General features: G+C 42.2%; 2 protein-coding genes across 3 annotated transcripts in view; one reads left to right on the top strand and one right to left on the bottom strand.

The window, feature by feature from the left end:
- kdelr3 (KDEL endoplasmic reticulum protein retention receptor 3) overlaps positions 1 to 18,937 on the top strand; it is a 42,327-nt gene that overhangs the window by 19,641 nt on the left and 3,749 nt on the right. Inside the window, exon 2 of one of the 2 annotated variants that reach the window (XM_035398069.1) lies at positions 9,260 to 9,311. In XM_035398069.1, coding sequence (XP_035253960.1) covers positions 9,281 to 9,311 — 31 coding nt within the window. In that variant the 5' untranslated portion in view covers positions 9,260 to 9,280. Of the gene's footprint in view, positions 1 to 9,259; positions 9,312 to 17,435; positions 17,975 to 18,937 lie in introns of those variants that run through there. The other variant, XM_035398068.1, reaches the window with a different exon arrangement.
- Positions 1,115 to 13,033, bottom strand: LOC118216673 (inward rectifier potassium channel 4-like). The gene is made up of 3 exons (XM_035398062.1): positions 12,939 to 13,033; positions 5,544 to 5,705; positions 1,115 to 4,745 (listed from the first exon to the last, which is right to left on the bottom strand). The coding sequence occupies exons 2-3, from the start codon at positions 5,579 to 5,581 to the stop codon at positions 3,155 to 3,157; spliced, it is 1,629 nt and encodes a 542-aa protein (XP_035253953.1). The 5' UTR covers positions 5,582 to 5,705; positions 12,939 to 13,033; the 3' UTR covers positions 1,115 to 3,154.

Genomic DNA, 18,937 nt, shown 5'->3' with positions numbered 1-18,937 from the left:
AAACCTTCATTTGCATAAACATGACGTTAAGGGCAACCAAAGTGTTCATAAACATGATAAATGAACTAGTGCCACTGTCAAAAACACTACTGTGTGTGTTTATGGCAAATTTACATACAGTATGTACAGCAGAATGGTCAATGCTGGACTTGAATGGTTGACTAATGCAGAACTTGGTGTTACCATGGCTGGTGGTTGTGGTAATGTTAAAATCACTAGTGAGAAATATAAGAAAAACTTTGAAAACAAACGATTTACAATATAATTATTTTATTTAATACTTTGCGACAGAAAGACAATGATAGACAAGGATAAAGTGCTTATTCATTTAATTCTTTCTTCAAGTTTGTCCATTTGGGTTTTGTATACCCAGTTCAATAAAACATCTGAGTTTGTGTAGTTCTTTGCAAGAGGGATTCATTTATACAGTGCATTAATATTAATATTATTCATAGTATGTTCAACAGGAAAGCATAGCAGTAGGTAAGAAAAGCATGACAGGAAATGCAAAAAGAAAATTAAAACCTGATTTTACCAGCCACACGAAACACCCATATTAGCCTCTTTCTCTGTTGTGGGGTTGTTTAATACTTCCACATGAATAAAATTCCATGTTCTTCTTCATAACTTTCATAATATAAATCATTTCTTTTTTATTATTATTTTATTTTTGTAAACTATCAATATTTTTGAAAAAAAACTTTATATGAACAGTAAAGTTCAACAGAAAACAAAAAGAAATAGCAGAAATCTGCTCCTGATTCAACACGCATTTTTGTCCTTAAACTATATTATTGGTTGAATTCTGTTCAAATCACTTCCGCACTTAATGCATAAATTATTACATTTTGTAAACATTTAATGTAATTTTGAGAAGTTAATGACAACATATATTGCTCAAATACTTATCTTATTTACACACACAGGTGGGGTATAAAAGACAAAAATAAATTCACATTGGAGGATTAATAAAAATGGAAAGAAGTTTGTTTCACGAAGAACAAAAAGGAACCTGGACTTCAGACAGACGAACAACATAAGAAGTGTTTCCAAAAATATACTGTATATTATTTCGCATTTTTAAAAACTAATATTTACATTTGTTTCAGAAAAAAAAACCTCTAGAGACTCCTAGAGACCAGTTTTGACACTTACAGTTTGGTACCAAACAAACAAATAAGCCTGATAGGCATACAGTACTTTAATGCAGTCCTATTAAATTCCTATATTACACATCCCTATTAAATTTAGCTGAGCGCAAACTACATTCCATGGGCTTAGACTCCGCTCACCATGTTTTTATGGAAATTATTTTTACTGTGCAGTGGTTTGTTATTGTTTTGACTGTGGGTTTCATTATATTTAACTCAGTGTAAACTATGCATACATTAGGAAAGACATACAGTTGCAATTAGACATGTTTAATTTGGTTATGCAGCTTGGTAAAAAAGTCACACACCTTTCTATTCATAGATCATCCTCAGAAGGCCGGCTTTTGCATCTGGGAGGAAAGCAGACAGGAGTCAATGACCAAGTGAGAATAACCATTATGGAGGTCTGAAGGTATCCTCTAGCACCACCCAGTTCTGGGTGCTGTATTTTCAAAATTGAACCAAAAACTGAAATTGTACTGCCACTGCTTTGAATAGGCAGAAAAGCTTTGAACAAAATGTCTATTTGACCTGCTCTAAAATAGGTTGTTGTGTTTAGTCTCTAAACGGTGCTGGGATCCCTTTGTCTGTCAGGTAGGTGGACTGCACTTTCAGGAAGGTGGACTGTGATGAAGTGACACAAAAAATAAAAATGGCAATCCTTAGACATACCTAACAATGTTTTGGAATTGGTGGAATTCTGGGACAACTGATCTTGGCATGTAGTGTCAAAAATACCTTTTCTATGTAATTATTTTCATAATCTACTAGCTTAAGTAAATGTTGCTGCCATTTTTTGTTTGCTTTTAATTATCAAACAAACTGAAATTTATCCCATTTTAACTCTTATCTGTTAAAGATTTGAAGCTGAAGGTTGTCTGCAGAATGTTTGTAGTTTTTTTATTCCCTTCATGAAAGGAAAATGTTGTAAAGATTGTATTTCCTTTTGTGTTTGTGTGTATGTTTATATGCACATGTAAACATGTCTTAAAAAGGTCTGTCTTAAATCCATGTCCTGATTTACATGAAGAATAGTCCGATTTTTTCAGATTGGCTGACAATACTACAGTACATCTGTATCTGTCGTGTCTCCATGAAATCTGTGGGGTGGTTTTGGGTGCCTAGCTGCCTAGCCATCTCCCACTTATCCTAATGCAGTGATACTGTAGTTATCGGAGTCTTTCCTCTGTCTTCAGAAGGGCCATGAACATGGACCCTCCCGCCCTCCACACCAGTACATCCGCAGTCTAGTGATAGTCTAGTGATTCTGCCAGATGGACCGGTCCAGTTTTGGGCCACTGGGCAACTTTTGGGCAGCGATTGTAATCTCTGCCCCACCCTTGCCCTGGGCCTGGTTTGTGATTAAAATCTCCAACTAATAGAAGCCTTTGTGCGTATGTCTGTTTGGGGTGAGTGAAAAATGCCAAAACTGAGTATTGCTCCCTGTGTACATCCCATAATATCACTGATACAGCGATACAGGAGGAAAGGAAGGAACCCACATGGTCACTGACTACATATTTGTGCTCAGAATTTCAGTTGCAAATCTCACTGAGCTTGGAGTTCTTTCACCATGCTGCAGTTTGGTCAGTATGGAAGGATTTAGTGCCTCTATAGTGCTTCTCTCCCTGGGGTCTGACGGTCAGCAATGACCTATTTACAGCCACAATACAGCAACTGGCACGACCTGAATGATGACCAAACCTGATGAGTGCGGTAGAGTGGCCACGCCCACCTCTCTGCTGCAGAGAGAAACAGCTGAGCTGCGGGAGCCAATCAGTAGGACAGAAGTAGGGTCAGACAGGCTGAGAGTACAGGGTAGGAGAGATGATTTACATCTGTTCTGTGGAAAGAAGGTAGTGTAGGGAAAATACTGGTGAAAGCTTTGGGACACAGACATGCATAAAGTGCAAATTAAGAGCAGGAATGCCCATTTCTTGAGTGAGACCTTCAGATGGGTCTCTGTGGACAAGGGGATGGGGTTTGAGGGGAGGAGTTGAGCCTCAGATCTCAGACTCCGCCCTGTAGTTCAGTGGGTCAAGAGGTATGGCGGTCTGCAGCTTGTCGAGCTCCCTCTGGCTGTCCACGTCAAAGACACACAGCATGTCGTTGGCCTCATCCTTAAACCTCTCCTGGAAATCGACTGCAACAATTGTCCTCTTCCCCCCTTCCCTGCCATCCCTTTCCCCAACCTCATCTTCCCTGCTGCACAAGGCCACCTCATTCTCATAGCAGAAGGCGCTTGGAGAGAGAGGGGGTAAGAGGAGTTGGGAGGTTTTGGGGCTGCCAGGAGATGAGGAGTGGGAGGAGGCAAAGGGGGACCGGCTGGCCATTTCGCTGAGCTCCTTGGCGCTGCAGTGTGGCATGGACGGAACCTCATAGGTCAGGTGGAATCGGGAGTAATCCACCTGGTAGCGGTCACGGTCCTCGTAGACCACAGGCTCAAACCTGCGACCCCAGAGGATCTCCCGGGCAAGGTAGGAGCTGCGGGCCTGGGTGGTCATGGCGGTCGCCTCCACCATCCCTTCCAGGATCACCACAATCTCAAAGTCATTGCTCTCCAGGTCATCCCGACTCATGCTGTAGAGTGGGCTCTCCTCGTCAATTTCGTGGACAATGATGAGCGGGGAAACGAGGAAGAGTCTGTCTATGCCCTGGTCGTAGCCCACGTTCATGTCAGTCTGTTCCAGGGGGATGTACTCTCCCTCCGCCGTGACGTAGGGCTTGATGAACTGGGCACGGACGTGGGCCTCCACGATGTGGCTCTTCCGTAGGTTTCCCACCCGCCACATGAGGCACAGCTTGCCGTCCCGCAGGGCGATGACCGCGTTGGTGGAAAACAGCAGGGTCTGGGCCCTCTTCTTGGGTCGCGCCATTTTGGCCATGATGGTGCCAATCATAAAAGATTCAATGATGCAGCCCACGATGGACTGAACCACCACTGTCACTACGGCAACTGGACACTCCTCTGTCACGCACCTCCAACCATAACCTATGGTGGTCTGGGTCTCAATGGAGAACAGGAAGGCTCCCACAAAACCCTGCACATGAAGGAGACATGGCCTCCACTGCTTTCCGCCTGTTTCACTCGAGACCCCTCCAGGTCCACCTACGCCGCCCTCCCCCAGAATGGGACCCTGACCCGGGTGTGAGTCAAAGTCTCCATGGGCCTTGGACACCCACCAGAACACCACCCCAAAGAAAAACCAGGACACCAGGAATGTGGAGGAGAAGATAAGCATCAGGTACCTCCAGCGGATGTCCACGCATGTGGTGAAGATGTCAGCCAGGTAGCGCCGAGGCTTGTCCTCCATGTTAGTGAAGACCACATTGCACTGCCCATTCTTCTTGACAAAGCGGTTCCTTGGTTGGCTGGGCCCCGTGGTTGAGATCTTGCCATTGTAGCTGCTCTCCATCCCTCGCAGCGGGATGGACGCCTCCCCTCCACCTTCGCCTCTACCCCCAACGCCTCCACCTCCTTCTCCTCCTGCCCTGCCCAGGGAGTGCTGGTGGCGAGTCTGGGAGCTTTGGCCGTTGTGGAGCCCAAGAGTGGAGATTTTGAGGCCTTCCTCGTCCGTGGACACAATGCTATATCTGTATGGGAGGAAAGGAGAGGAGGGTGTAATTTGAGGTTTAGGGACAAAGAAAACCGACAAATTGTAAGTGCCATAGAATCATTTCTCCTTTTTTGTCATTGTTGTACACAAATCTTCACTAACCAAATGTACTGTCAAATCTTTGTGGCATTGTAATTAATAAGTTTATTCAAAACACCATGCATTTAATAGTACACAAATCTAATGCAATATATTTCTTAAACTATTTATTTTGGACATATAAGGCTTTGCCAAGGACATGCAACAGCATGCATTGATTTGAATGAGATTATTTGTGTTTCCATGTTCAAACTAGCATGAAATAACACACTAATGTCACACAGACTAAGAGGAAGATTGGTTAAACCCATATCTCTTTCACTAAGGGATTCTTATGTAAATGCAGACAGAGACATTTCACAGCATGGGAAAGAGAGAGATGGAGAAAAGTGATGGTGGAGGAAGGGGTATGTAAATGGGCTTCTCCCACTTTTCCGCTCTATCCTCGACCTCCTACTCGTACCTAGGACTGTGGACCAGACTCTTACTCGGTCCCCTCCACCAGAAAAGGATTACCTGAGACAGAGAGGGGTGTGGATGTGCCAAGGATTATGGTCACTGTGGATTTAAGGATTATACCTGAGCCAATGAGCCTCTCACTCATTCCCGGAACTGATTTAATATGCAGCCATTTATGTTTTTCCAGCTCTGAGGCTGAGAAGAGCAGAACAACAAAAAGTGACTTAGTCTTCTGGTGACGTTATGGCACACTGTGTGCCGATAGCCACATCCTCACCTGGTGACTCGTACTGTTCCCATGGCGCCTGTGACCATGGGGCTCTTGCTCTGCTGAAGCAAACTCGGGGGTGGGAGGGAAGGTAACCTCTGACAGAGTAAAGCAAAGATTGGGGGTCAGCATGGAAACCAGCAGCAGGGACAACAACTCCTGAGGACACCACTACAGGCGAGAGAGGGGGAGAAGGAGAGAGAGAGAAGTAGAGAGAGAAGGGTAGAGAGTGGGTAGAAAGCAGATTCAGATCAGTTGTGAGTGCAGCTTTCAGGTGCGACTCCAAACCTCAGATATTCCAGCACAAAAACCTCTCAGCAAGAGGAACAGATCCATCCCGTTTCATTAGGTGTAATAATTAGCCAGTCCATGATTCACGATTGAAACCAGATGGATTCAAACACTGCACACAAGGTGAAGTGGTCACAAGGTAAGGGAAAAGGCAAAGCAGGGGTTGGGGGTGGGGTGGAGTGGGTGGGCAGTCAGTGCCATCTATGGACAACACTTCATTATGTTTCTGCTCACAGGCTGGAGAACTTTGGTGGAAAATTGGTGAAAACTGGCTTTCAGGGAAAGTATGTGCTTTGCTGTGATGTCAGTGTTTGTGGTTAGATTAACACACATGATTCAGGCAAGCATGACTGGCACTAACACAACACATGGAGAGGCACAGGCATCCCAGGTGCAGATGTGTATGTAGAACCACAGCCACGCAAACTCCGCTGAGAGACACACACACACACACACCGTCAAAGTCCCTCCTGTTACCGTCCTGTCTAATTGTGCGTCATATTTAAGTGAACAGACACATGCTTAATTAGATTACCAGGGTTTACATAACATAAAGGCCAGTATCATAATATAGCATGGAGAACTGCAGCAGTAAAGGCTCTTATAACAAATCAGCTCAATAAGATATATTTACAGCCAAATAATTACACACAAATTAAACACAAATCCAATGCTTCATGAATTTCCATTCTTTTGAGGTCACATTCCATGAACAAATGTCTGCTGTACTTATGGCTTATCACAGTCAACCAGTACATCTGTCCTACAGCCTGATCGTCCCACCATTTTGAGGTCATTTTTAACTCCCATCCCTCCATGTCCCAGTATAGGTTTTACTGTTGAATAAGTCAGCATGTCTCCTGTGGACTACCTCATCCCTTCCCTGCACTCCCTAAAGGTTCTCAGTGTGGTGAATTCATTGTAGTGGCATGCACTGGCTCCCAGGGAACTGAGCCTGTTAAACTTACACCGCCAAGTAATGACTGTGAGTCTACTTCCCTCAGCTGTGTTTAGAGAAGATGGCTTGGCAGGGCTACAGAAGATGATGTTAAAGCCTTCCTTTTTTTATTGAAGACAGTTTTTTGAATCTATAATTATTTTTATTATTGTTTGCAGTTGCAGTTGTAGCTGTATTTGTGGTTGTAGTATAGTAAGTAAGGTCCTGCATAGACCATAAAAGAGGTTTGGCTTTGGCTGGATGAAGAGGCTCTGAACGCATCAACTAAATTTGAGCAGACCAACTCCGGTACCTACCCTCGTGGTCCAGAATCCCTGCATCACAAGCTCCCCTGACTCCTGTGTGATCCAGCCATTAGAGCAAGGGCTGATGGGAGTTCTGCCCTGAGGGCAGCATACTAGCATACATTTCTTTGGACCTATATCTACATTACACCAAACCGACTGCTGGAAACTCAATGGGCTGTCTGCTCTTCATGATAAATTAGTATTTCTGGACCGCTCGGGAGAGGACAGGGGATATTAAAGCTACCTGCCTTGTTCTACTGCCACCACTGTATGTCAAAAATATTTAAATAAACACTGGGATGGAAAAACTGACTTTTAAAAATTATTTTGTGGTTAGTTCTGTGAGGAAAGTGAAACTGCCAGTAATTATCTCCGACCAAGCACTCCGCTGTGATTTTCTTCAAATACCTTTTTTGTGTGATTTTATATCCTGACAAGGTTCACAGGACCAGGTCTTCCAACTTTTCATTGATCCAAATGTGTAATGTGTAATCCAGTTGCACCTTTCAGTCGGTAATTAATTAGCACTTGGACCAATCTGAGACTAAATCCAGGTGGGCCCTGTGCTTCGGTTCTGTAGTAAATGAACACACAGGATGCACAGGTTTGCAACAGAAACAGACTTTTTTTTTGAGCTCCACAAATCTTCAACTGCCCAGCAATCTTGCATTGTAAGAAATCAGCTCAAGGTTGTTTCTATGATTATGCAACTGTCTTATCTTTAAAAAAAATCCCCTTCATAATCCTGGCGACATAATACCTACAATTCACAGAACAGCCCTATGTAGTAAATGCAGCCTTCATCCTTCTATCTCATACTTACACTACAACTGAAATACACACACAGGCATACAGATATATGCAGCCTGTCTGCCAGAGTCAGGGTATCTCATACAGAGGACCCCCCCCCCCCAGGGCTGTTCGTGGATGGCCGGTAATTTGTGGTTTCCATGGGAACCTGGCTCGTGGCAGGTTTGAAATTGCTGGTGGGATGGAGAGAGATGGAGAGGCTCTATAGTCTGTGTGTGGGGAGGAGAGAGCACTCCAGAGTGAGTCATGGAGAGGTAAATGAAGGGAGCCGTTAGAGAAACACACTGTGACTGTGGCTGATGTCACACATCAAAAGTACATTAAATGGTGGGGGCGGGGGGTTTGGAACATGGCTGCAAGGATGCACTTCCATTCAGCCACAAGAGCACTAGTGAGGTTGGGCACTGATGTAGGGTCGTAAGGCTGGGCTCGCAGTCGGCATTCCAGTTCATCCCAAAGGTGTTTGTTGGGGTAGATGTCAGGGCTCTGTGCAGGCCAGTCAAGTTCCCCACCAAACTCAGCAAATCATTTCTTTAAGGACCTTGCTTTGTGCACAGGAGAATTGTCATGCTGAAACAGGAAAGTGCCTTCTCCAAATTATTCGGGCAAGTATACTTGGCGCTATGCATTCCTCCAAACCCAGATTGATGTGAGATAGTGCCAGATAGTGAAGCATGATTCATCACTCCAGAGAATGCTTTTCCTCTGCTCCACGGTCCAATGGCAGTGTGTTTTACACCACTCCAGCTGATGCTTGGCGATACATGGGCATTCAGGCCTCCACATCCTTTAAATTGCAGATTAATAGCCCTTCTCCTAATCTCAGCTCTCTAACAGAGATATGAAAGGTACATCCCAGTGACATCGCACAGGCCTCTTAAGACCGACCTGAAATTTCAGCAGAAATGTGGGAAAAGAAATAGGTGAACAAAGGGATGTGGATTTAGGATGCCAACCTATTACCCCCCCCCCCCCTCCCCCACCCCACCATCTGCTGTATCCAGCTGTATTCAGCCTAAGCATTCCTAGGGAGTTTGATCGCCTCTTCTGTCATAGCCTGAAATTACCCAGGTCAGAAGAAAGAGCAATCCGCCGAATACAAGATTGACAGGTTGGCTGAATCGATAGTAGAACCTGCACCTGTTCTAGCTGAGGCAGGCGGTAATGCTAGATGTGGCGTAAGAGGACGGTGATGTTGCCGTGACAGTAAATGGTTGTGTTAAGCAAAGTAGCAGTAAAATGCCTACAGCAATCTCTAATCCACTTAATCACGTGGCTTACACAAGAATACGCACCCTAGAATGAACAGAACATCGTTATGGCTCCCTTCTCCAGGGACGCAACTGAAATATTACACATGATTTATTTTTATTTTGCAGGATGTGAAACTTGTGATGTAAATGCCGAAGAACATCAACATTCACTCTAAGGGTAAGTAGATGTCCATTTTTCTTTCTGATGTGTTGTGATAAAAAACATTTAAAAAGCTGCAGAGATTAACATTGTGACATCACAGGATGACCTTTGCGCAGACGTATGGCCGCTTGAGAAATCTGCAATGGTGCGGAGCACATTGCCTCTCAAAGTAAAGCACAAACTAGCCAAATTCATTCGGTGTTATTCACCGAAAGCTCTGCGTCATAACAGCAGCTCAGCCTGCTGTTATAAAACCAACCTTGTGAACTGAAGCACGTTCGCCGCTATATTAAAATGTAATCCATCGCTTGACATCACCAGTAACATCGCTGTAATCAAGATTGTGAGCGCAGAGGTCTGACTTGATTCGTGTTCATCTGTATGATACATTTTGGGATTATTTACAATGCAGTGACCTGCAGGGCTCCTATAAATAGCAGGGATCATCGATGGGTGAGTGAGGTATCTTTAGTCGTGCGCTCCCGCAGCTTTAAGCCTGGACGTGTGCGGTGATTTCATATTTCCACAGGGACATAGCCGAGAGTGCTTTCCATTGCACGACCCAGAAAACGTGTGAGGTGGGGACATGTCGCACGATGCCTGTACATTTTTGTGCATTCACCTTGACACGTCAGGCCACCTACAGCGTATGTGAATATAAAGGTCTTTTTCTTTTTTTTTGTTCTGCACAGTAAAATTTGCAGTGTTTAAATTGGCTCTCTGACAGAGTGTTTTTTATGCTGACCGAGCATGGCCCCTCTTAGATTGGTATAGTTTAGTATGAAGTATAGAGCCGCGGTAACCAACCCTGTTCCTGAAAATCTGCCATCCTGTATGTTTTGACTCTATCCCTAAGAAACCACATCTCATTCAACAGCCAGAGATCTCATTGAGCTGCTAATTAGTAGAATGAAGTGAATCGAGCTAAATTAGGGTTGAAATGAAAACCTACAGGATGGTAGCTCTTCAGGAACAGGGGTAGTTACCACTGGTATAAAGTATAGAGTTAAATGAGCACTGGAACTATACTTTTATAGGCACAATATTTCCCGCTAGTATTTCAGCTTCCATTAAATCCAGTTCATGCACTTTGTCCTTAACGGCTGATAGTGTGGGGGGAAAGGTCCACAGGGTCTAGGAATCTTAAAAACAGAAAAATCCATTGGTGTAATAGCTGCTTTCATCGAGCCTGACACAGGATTGCCGTCTTTTTTCTAAAGTTGGATAAATCCAGACTAACGGGAACATGACTGGTAACACCTTTCTAATCCAAGCGGGCTTCGGAAATGTATTATCTGGAGATAACAAGCATTGAATGGTTCCTATGGTAACAGCTGATGATGCTGATGGCTTCTTGACCTTTCTGCATTTGTGTGTGTGTGTGTATGTGTGTATGCGCGCATGTGTGTGTGTGTTTCTCAAAGCCGTTTCCAGAAATCCTTTCACATAGCTGGTTAAATTACATTTCTAATTCAAATGCATGTTCTGCTGCCAAGACTAGACACCAATATTAGTCATGAAAATCACCAACCACAGAAGGTATGTATACGGTATAGAAGGTCAGTACATAAATTTGGCATCATAGTTTAACATTAAAAAATAATGACAATGCCAGTTACTACTGCATCAAGCATTTGTTGATTGGCAATTGGTGATTGGTGATTAATCTCATGGTTCTTTGTGGATGTTTATTCCTTTTCATTTTTAATTATTCTTTTTTACACACATCAACTCATCAGTTGTGTTGTTGTTAAACTGTACCTGTGTGTAAAGATAAATTCCTTAATAGATATGTGGGGTTTCTTCTGCAATCTGTATGGTTATTAATTTATTTTTGTGAGTGTTCCTGTTCTCATCTGCAATACAATAAATGGATTTCTTATTGACCATCTCAATCTTTGTGTTTGTGTGCGTATAAAATGTGTGCTGTGCATTTAAATGAAATCAATCTCTCTTCAATAGGTCTATCATTATAGAAGGTGCTTTGGTTGTCTCCTGCCTGGCAAATTGGCTGTCCATCTCCTTTGGTTAGCTTATAGCCTATATAGTCTACATTTTACTAATTCGTCAATCCCCTGCCCTCAAACAGCCCCCACCCCCACCCCCATTTTCCATGGAAGATTGGAGGGACCTCTCAATTATTTGCCTATTACCTGGTTGGTCAAACAAACGGTTCGATCCTTTGTTTATCTAAAACATAGCCAAATTTCCGCTGAAATTCACACTGCTTTATCCTGTAGGGCTATCATCTGAAAGGTTTACAAACTAAAAAAATAGAAATATTTTCACAAAATATAACTATAGACTTTCCATAGTTTTTCTAGGATACATTGTCTGTCTAATGACGACATCATTTTGCATGAGGCAGTTCCCGTGGAAACATCTTTAGAAATGTAGAGCATGACTCGGTCAGAAGTGGAGTTCAGGAAGTGAATATCATTGGAATGGTAAAGCGTTCCTGCTTTAGTTTCGAACTATAATCCTGGTCTGACAGCGGCAGACGGACGGGTGCAGATGACGGACAGATGCCGATTGACGGTTACGATGGCTCGGTCAAACAGAGGATTATCCCCCCGCTTCATTATAACATCAACTTTTCTTTCATTTTCAGCCAAGCTGTTCTCGCTGGTTTATTTACTTGTTTATTTATTTGTTTGTTCATACTTTACTCCGTCCTTTCCCATGAAGTGCGTTCCTCTCACACAGGATCGTTTACTATCTCCATTTGTCACGAAGCTCTTTATCAATCACTTCATTTTCCTTCTCATTGTCTCATCTTTTCTCTACATCATGTCTTCTTAAGCCATTCTTCCTTTCATACTCTCATTGACCCATCTCAGACTTCTTTGTCAACCATTCACCGGTGGTTCACTGCTATAATGCTTTAATGCTCTTATTTTCATATGGCTATATTGAGTCTGGTTCCGCAAGTGAATCATCAGCTAGTTTTCTTCTAAGTTGGAGAGACAAATATGGACAAATGTATGCACATATGATCAGCAGATTAAATTGTATATGTATGGTCAGAAAAGTGAATTGATATATTACAGCGCAGAATTGTACCACCTTAGTTTTACCAACATCAGTTACATTTCTCGGTTCGTTGCTTTCAGCCTAAAACATTCCTGAGTATTCTGGCAGCAAATTGTGTTTGGAAGGCTTATTGAAGTAATATCAAACCTCATTAAATAAACGACGTCAAATACGGCTCATATTAACTGTCCATCACTGTGGTATTTTCTCGCCATAGAAATACCGACGCTGATCTGGAGACAAAAGTCCTCCTAACTCAACCTGCAGAAATGCTTTTCTCCTCTCGATTTCAGTAAAGCGCGTGAAAAAGTTTTGAGAAGTTAGCCCTTTAATATTCCTACGATAGGATTGTACTATTTCTTGCAGGTACGACATCCGTTACCCTATTTATGGCAACCTATTACTGCAGATATCACCACGATATTATCTGGTTACAGATGACAATTTAACAGCAGATAGGCCGTGACGGATTGCTATTCAAAACTATTTTACAAATAGCTTTATATTGCGAACTTTTTATAATGGCAGGTTAAAGACAATGGTGATGCTCACTGATTGGCCAAGGTAGGTAGTTACCGACAACAGAACATACGAATTATCAACACTCACCTTTCGTGTGCCAAAAGTAGGCTACTTTTCTTTTTTCAGCAAACTGCAATTCGGTTTGATAACTATATTTCCTCTGTTAAATGCCAAAGTCCTACTTCGTATCGGAAGGCAGGTACTGAAGTGCAGCTGCGGTGCGTTAGTTGCTTTATATAAATTCCTTTTTCACATCCGCCTTCTACAAAATTGTCCATGAAATTAGTTCTCTCTTCTCAGCCAGGTCCGCTGCTTATTCACTATTCTTTTTTAGGGGAGGTGTTTTTTTCTTTTTCTTTTCCTTTTCTATTTTTTTCTTTTGTCCTTTGTTGCCCTCCGCTACCTACTCACTGTCTGTCTTCTAAACTGTAATCCCCACTTTTGCGCACTCGCTCCCTTGCGGCGTCTCGCTATGCGCAATCCATCTCCGTCCCTAAGTGTGTGGGTGATGGAGAGAGAGAGGCAGAGAGCGCTCGTCAGTTTGATTATGTCTCCGTTTGGGTAATGTTTGTACCTGTCCCTGTGCCTGTGCCTGTGCCTGACGTGTGTCGACGGCTTTTCCCATTAGTTGTGCATTCGCCCTTTCCATCAGTACGGCCCACGTATTTCGTTGTTGCATCACACCCTTCATTAGATATAATAATAATTTATGTGTGTGTAACAGACGAATTGCTGGGTTCTTTTCTCCAAAATAAATGTAGTATTAAAGTATTTATTAGTACAGGTAGATTTTTTTTCTTATAAACCTAAGATCATCCCATCAATTGACTCGAAGGAAAAAATATTGAATCTTTTATCGTTGATATGCATGTATGCGTGTTACGTTTCTTTTTAGGATGTGACACTTTTAAAAAATGTAAATAAAAAATATCTAATCAATTTATTTTTGAATAGTGCTTTTTCACAGCACACTGTCACAAAGACACTTTACAGAGAGAAGAAGGAAAATTGGCCAGAAACCAGTAGGAATTCCACAAAGCAAGAGAGGTAAAAATTCCCCATGCAGTGGAGAGAAAAAACACTCAAAAAAAAAAAAAAAAAAACAATAGTGGGAAATAACTCAACCCAATGGAATCACAATTTTATGTCATGATAAACCATATAACCTCTGTCCACAGTTGAATTACACAATTGAGTGTTGTGAATTTATTATGCCCTCAGCTGGCAATGGGTACTACCTGCTGGCTTCATTCATAATTGATGAAGGACAGAACAGGTGTGCACATGTTTATTTGTAATAGCAATATTAGTATATATTATATACTTTTTCCATGTACACCAACAGACCGCATTTATACAGGGGTGTGTGCCCAATCTGTGCACGTCCACAGCTTCTTTGCTGTGGTGCAGTTGTGCGTGTTCATGATTGCATTCACAGCAATAGGAAGATACTGGCCCGAGTGAAGATGTAATTCAGTGTAATCATTAGTGTGTGAGATAAGAGTGCATTGTGGCGAAGGGAGCTGATGAGAGACTATAGGATGTATTTGGGGGCTTCAGTGATACAACACAAAAAACTGACATGAATACAAATCGCTGAGAGGTGTTAAACTTTTCCATTCCATTATGGCTTGAATAAAACATTGGCAGAAAAAAAAATCTGACAAATCAGCACTTATTCAACGTGTCCTTCAGGAAAGTAAGAGAGGAAGATAAAAACAGCTGGATAAGAGACAGCGGATGGAGGTATCAGGGAATGGGAGAAAGAGAAACTTGAATGACAGGCGAGAAGGGGTGGAGCTATAGTCTGAGATTTCTGGCACAAGCATTGCCTCGCTCACTTTAGGACGGGCCAATGTCAAATGTCAGACGGTGATCTAGGTCTAGACACATAAAAAAAGAGTGATGAATATAAAAAAGGAAGAGAAGAGGGAGGCATTGGTGATAAATTAAGAGGAAGAGGAAGGAGTCAGTTTTATACTGAGAGGAAGTCAGAAGAGTTCATCCTTGAGGAGTCAGAGAGTTAATGACAGGAACAAAGAGCTGAGAGTCAATTTCAAGGTTAGCTATCCTGATAAAATACTGGGCTAGGTTGTTTGCTTAAAACCCTGACTGTTCCCATGCTGTAGGGCGGAGAGAGTATGATTAGCCTTAATGTCACCAAGGTAACTGGTTTCCAGCAGAGGTAGATATGGATACCCAGTCACAGAGAGAGAGAGAGAGAGAGAGAGAGAGATAGAGGCAGGCCAGACATTGTGGAGGGTGAGGGTCAGAGACAGGGAGAGTCAGCGTTAGACTTGTTAGCTCCCTGGGTGATGATGACCACGGGTTTCTATGTGCGTATTAATAGCCAGTAATCTTCCTTGAGTGTCAGATTAGTTCCCATAGCCTTTTACTCATCGTCATACTTTCATTAGGGCAGCACAGTGTGTCTCTTGCATTGTCCCCCAGTCTCTGTCTCTCTCTCTCTCTGCCACCTGCACTGTCCCTCCCTTTCTCTGATTTGGACACAGTCGACCAATGGACCAGTCAATCAATCAATTATTCATTCAAATAATAACTTATTTAGCATAGTGCCCAGAGTGGACATATAGATCTGGGCTGCGTTTCCCAGCGCCTCCTTAGCGCTACGTGCATCGTAAGGTTTACCTTAAGGTCTTCCTTAAGTTGTCAAGCTGTTTCCCAGTGCCTCCTTAGCTAAGGTATACCTTCTGAAATGTATACCTTTAGAAGGGTGGTCTGAGGCACTCATAGCTGTCTCTTACAGTTTTAGCCTTATTAGGCCAGCATTTTGCTTTTCAAATTGACAGATGTACTACAGTGCGCATCTAGTAGCCTACATCTGCATGCACAAATGACATAGATAGTTTAATATTAACTTCATGAAAATTAATTATCCAAACAACATTTCTGTGCATAGCACATCATGAGAATGTTGTCGTTTCACCATCATGATGGTAATAAAGTATTGGGCCTATCCATAACTGCAGAGAAAAGTGAGCGGGAATCAGTGCTGCTACCGTTGCCTATGTATTGTGTGACAAAACAAATTAACATTAGACCTTTGTTTCAGTAAGAACAAAATAATTCACCCATATGTAGCCTATATCCTTTTTCCTGGGCTTCCAAGAAGTCCCAGACTATGGCTTATATGTCCCGATTGATGCTCTTTATTTAACCTTTTGTAGCCTATATGTATTTATTGAAACTATCACAAGGTCATCTAGACTCTTAAAGAGATTAGCAGTTGATCTTTAGTAGGCATAGCTTCCTCTTCTGCAATATTATATTGAAGTAAAATGATTATGACAACACTTGTTGTATTGAAACGTCATTCATAAGCCTTTACGAGTGAGACAATCGGTTCGCGTGGCATCGAATGGTACACTTTTAAGCACCACAGTGAAGGCCAGCTCCAACTTACGACGTACCTTTAAAACTGTCCCTTAGGCAACTGCTAAGGTATAGCCTGGGAAACACTCGCAGATAAGCGAGCTCCTTTTGAAAGGTATACCTTAGAAACCTTCGTAGAACGTTAAGGTACATCGAAAACTGGGAAACGCAGCCCCGGACTATGACAGACAATGACAGTTAATTATATGCAGTAAAACAAATGGGTGGTAAAGTGCAGGCTACATCAATGATAAGAAAGGGGCTGAAGGAAAAGTGGCCTTTGCATAACTCCCATGTCATACTTGTACTCCTGTAATAAATTACTCCAAAACTTGGAATTTAACTCTTATCACTCGACTAACCATGTCCCCGCCCCCCCATTTGCTGAACCTGTTCAATGGGTTGTTCTAAATTTATAGGATTTTACTAGCAGAAGAATTTCAAAATTGGTTATTCATTATCAAGCAGAATTTGAAGCGTGGGTTTTTTTGACCCAACTGTCCTCCTCAAGGGCTACAAAATCACTTCAGTTCCTATTAGTTTTTCAATCTATGTTTTGAATTGCCTTTCTAATAGAAATCAAATTCAATGCGTTTAATTTTAAAAAGATCAAACAAGAAAAATGTATAAAGAAAAATGTATATATTGTCAGTGTTTGGAGTGTATCCATATCATATTGGTTTAACTAAAAAACCAAAAATAATCGTCGCTTTGCTCATAAGTAATCACTGAGGTTGGGCGACATCTAGTGGTTTGAAGTGAGACCTTTCGGGTAATCGACAAGCGTCTATTGCAGCAGTGACTTTGTACTAATTCCCATCCACTTCATTTGAGGGGTTGACTTTGCGAACATTTTATGGTGGACAGCTGTGTGTGTTGTCTGCGTTACATCCACGACACAATGCTTTAACATGCAAAATAGTGCGTGAGGTGGGAGCCATGTTTAAAGTTAGATAAACATCCCGTTTAATTAACATTTATTTGCAAGTTGGTTGACAGTGGGCTACTTTACACCTGTAGGCCTATGTCATTTTAGTTTTGTTAACCAAAATTCACGTGCCTCTTTTCGTATCATTCAATATTAAAATAATACATGCAAATAAATTAATAACTGTCTGCGATACATATTCAGTAGTGCGTTCCCTCTCCTTCCCTTTAAGGCCAGGCCGGTCTTGTGTCGGTTGATTCCTCTGACGCGTAGTGTGAAGTCGGCTACCCTCGCGCAGGGGTGTAATTTGAGAGTTCGCTGAACTCACTCTCTGCAACTTTTCAGCCACGTCACCCATCTGCAAACGCTGTGCGATTTAAGTTGTGGAGTGAGAGATGCAGAAAATCTAGAATATTTTTTACGTTTACGTTTGAGTTTAAAAGCTCGGGAAACTGAGTTGGAATTGCCTTTTTTCTTTACAAATCAAACTTTCCGATTTTAAGTTGAGCAGTGTTGGATATCGAAAGGGATATTGGGTTGTGCATATTATTTGAAAAAAATCGTTGCAGTTTTTTTTCATTTTAGGCGGAGATAGCAAAGGAAGAATATAATTTGCGCCACTGCATGGCAACATTACTTTAGCGGCACTTTGTTTTGTGTTCATTTTTGGCAGCAAGTTTCGTTTTTGCAGAGAAAACAAATCGAGCCAGAATGAACATTTTTCGTCTCTTGGGTGACATGTGTCATCTTGTTGCCATCATCATATTGTTTCTCAAAATTTGGAGGTCGAAGTCATGTGCAGGTATGTAACATGTAACTTTGTAATGTTTTTTTGTTTGTTTTGATCACAGAGTTGTTAATGTGATGTAACCGAAAGCTTTTTTGTTTGCAACGCCAGTCGCTGTAGCTGGGTGGCTGGGACACCGGTCAGGGTCCGTCTTAATGGAAAGAACTTACTTTTGGTTTGGTGCAAATACAAAAAGGCAAACAAATGTATTTAAAAACACCGAAACTAATATTATCGCGGTGAATAATAAGCACTTAAAACGCAGAGTATAGCCTACTACTGCTGTTGAATCTGGATAAGTGGACTACGAATTTGTTTTACGTTCATTAAAAAAAACCGTCCATGACAGGTAAAATATCCAAATTCGAGATTTAGGTGTGCAGTCAGGATGATACTGTGTCTGCTACAATAGGACTGCTACCTACAGCGTTTGAGGCCATAATCCGACACATACAAACGATTCCCTCGGCGCGAAGAGGGGCTGTACGATTAATTGTGTTCTTAAAATAAGTTCTCATTAACTCATATCTACGGAAATTCGGTCACCCTCGCCCGCTGTGGAAACGTTCTTTGCGTAAGTACCAAACGTTAAAAGTTGAAACATAGATAAACCTACATGACGATCAACACAACTGATTTTTTTGTACTGTATGCATGACGACTATCATATTTAATACAACTAAATTAGACCTCTCGTGTGAGCTGTTTTGTAGTGAAGCTGGGCAACATTGATTTTCGAGGAATAGTGAATCCCTTTCACACGGCAGTTCCGTATTTACGTGGCAATTTGGGCGTTTCAGAAGATGACGCGTCGTAACCCCTTCTTTTGACAGTCTGATCTTCATGTTGGGTCCTGTACTGGCAGTCTGTACTGCGAAGGAGAATGGAGTCAGTTTGCCTACCTGGTTAAAATAGAAAACAAAGCATTGGCAGTTCTTGGACTGTAATCTTCTAAGCACCATATAAAGGCTATGGTTC

The sequence above is a fragment of the Anguilla anguilla genome, chromosome 17 (assembly GCF_013347855.1).
Source record: "Anguilla anguilla isolate fAngAng1 chromosome 17, fAngAng1.pri, whole genome shotgun sequence".
NCBI classification, from domain to species: domain Eukaryota; kingdom Metazoa; phylum Chordata; class Actinopteri; order Anguilliformes; family Anguillidae; genus Anguilla; species Anguilla anguilla.
The sequence above is the reverse complement of the archived record's forward strand: the minus strand, read 5'-3'. Positions and strand labels throughout refer to the sequence as shown.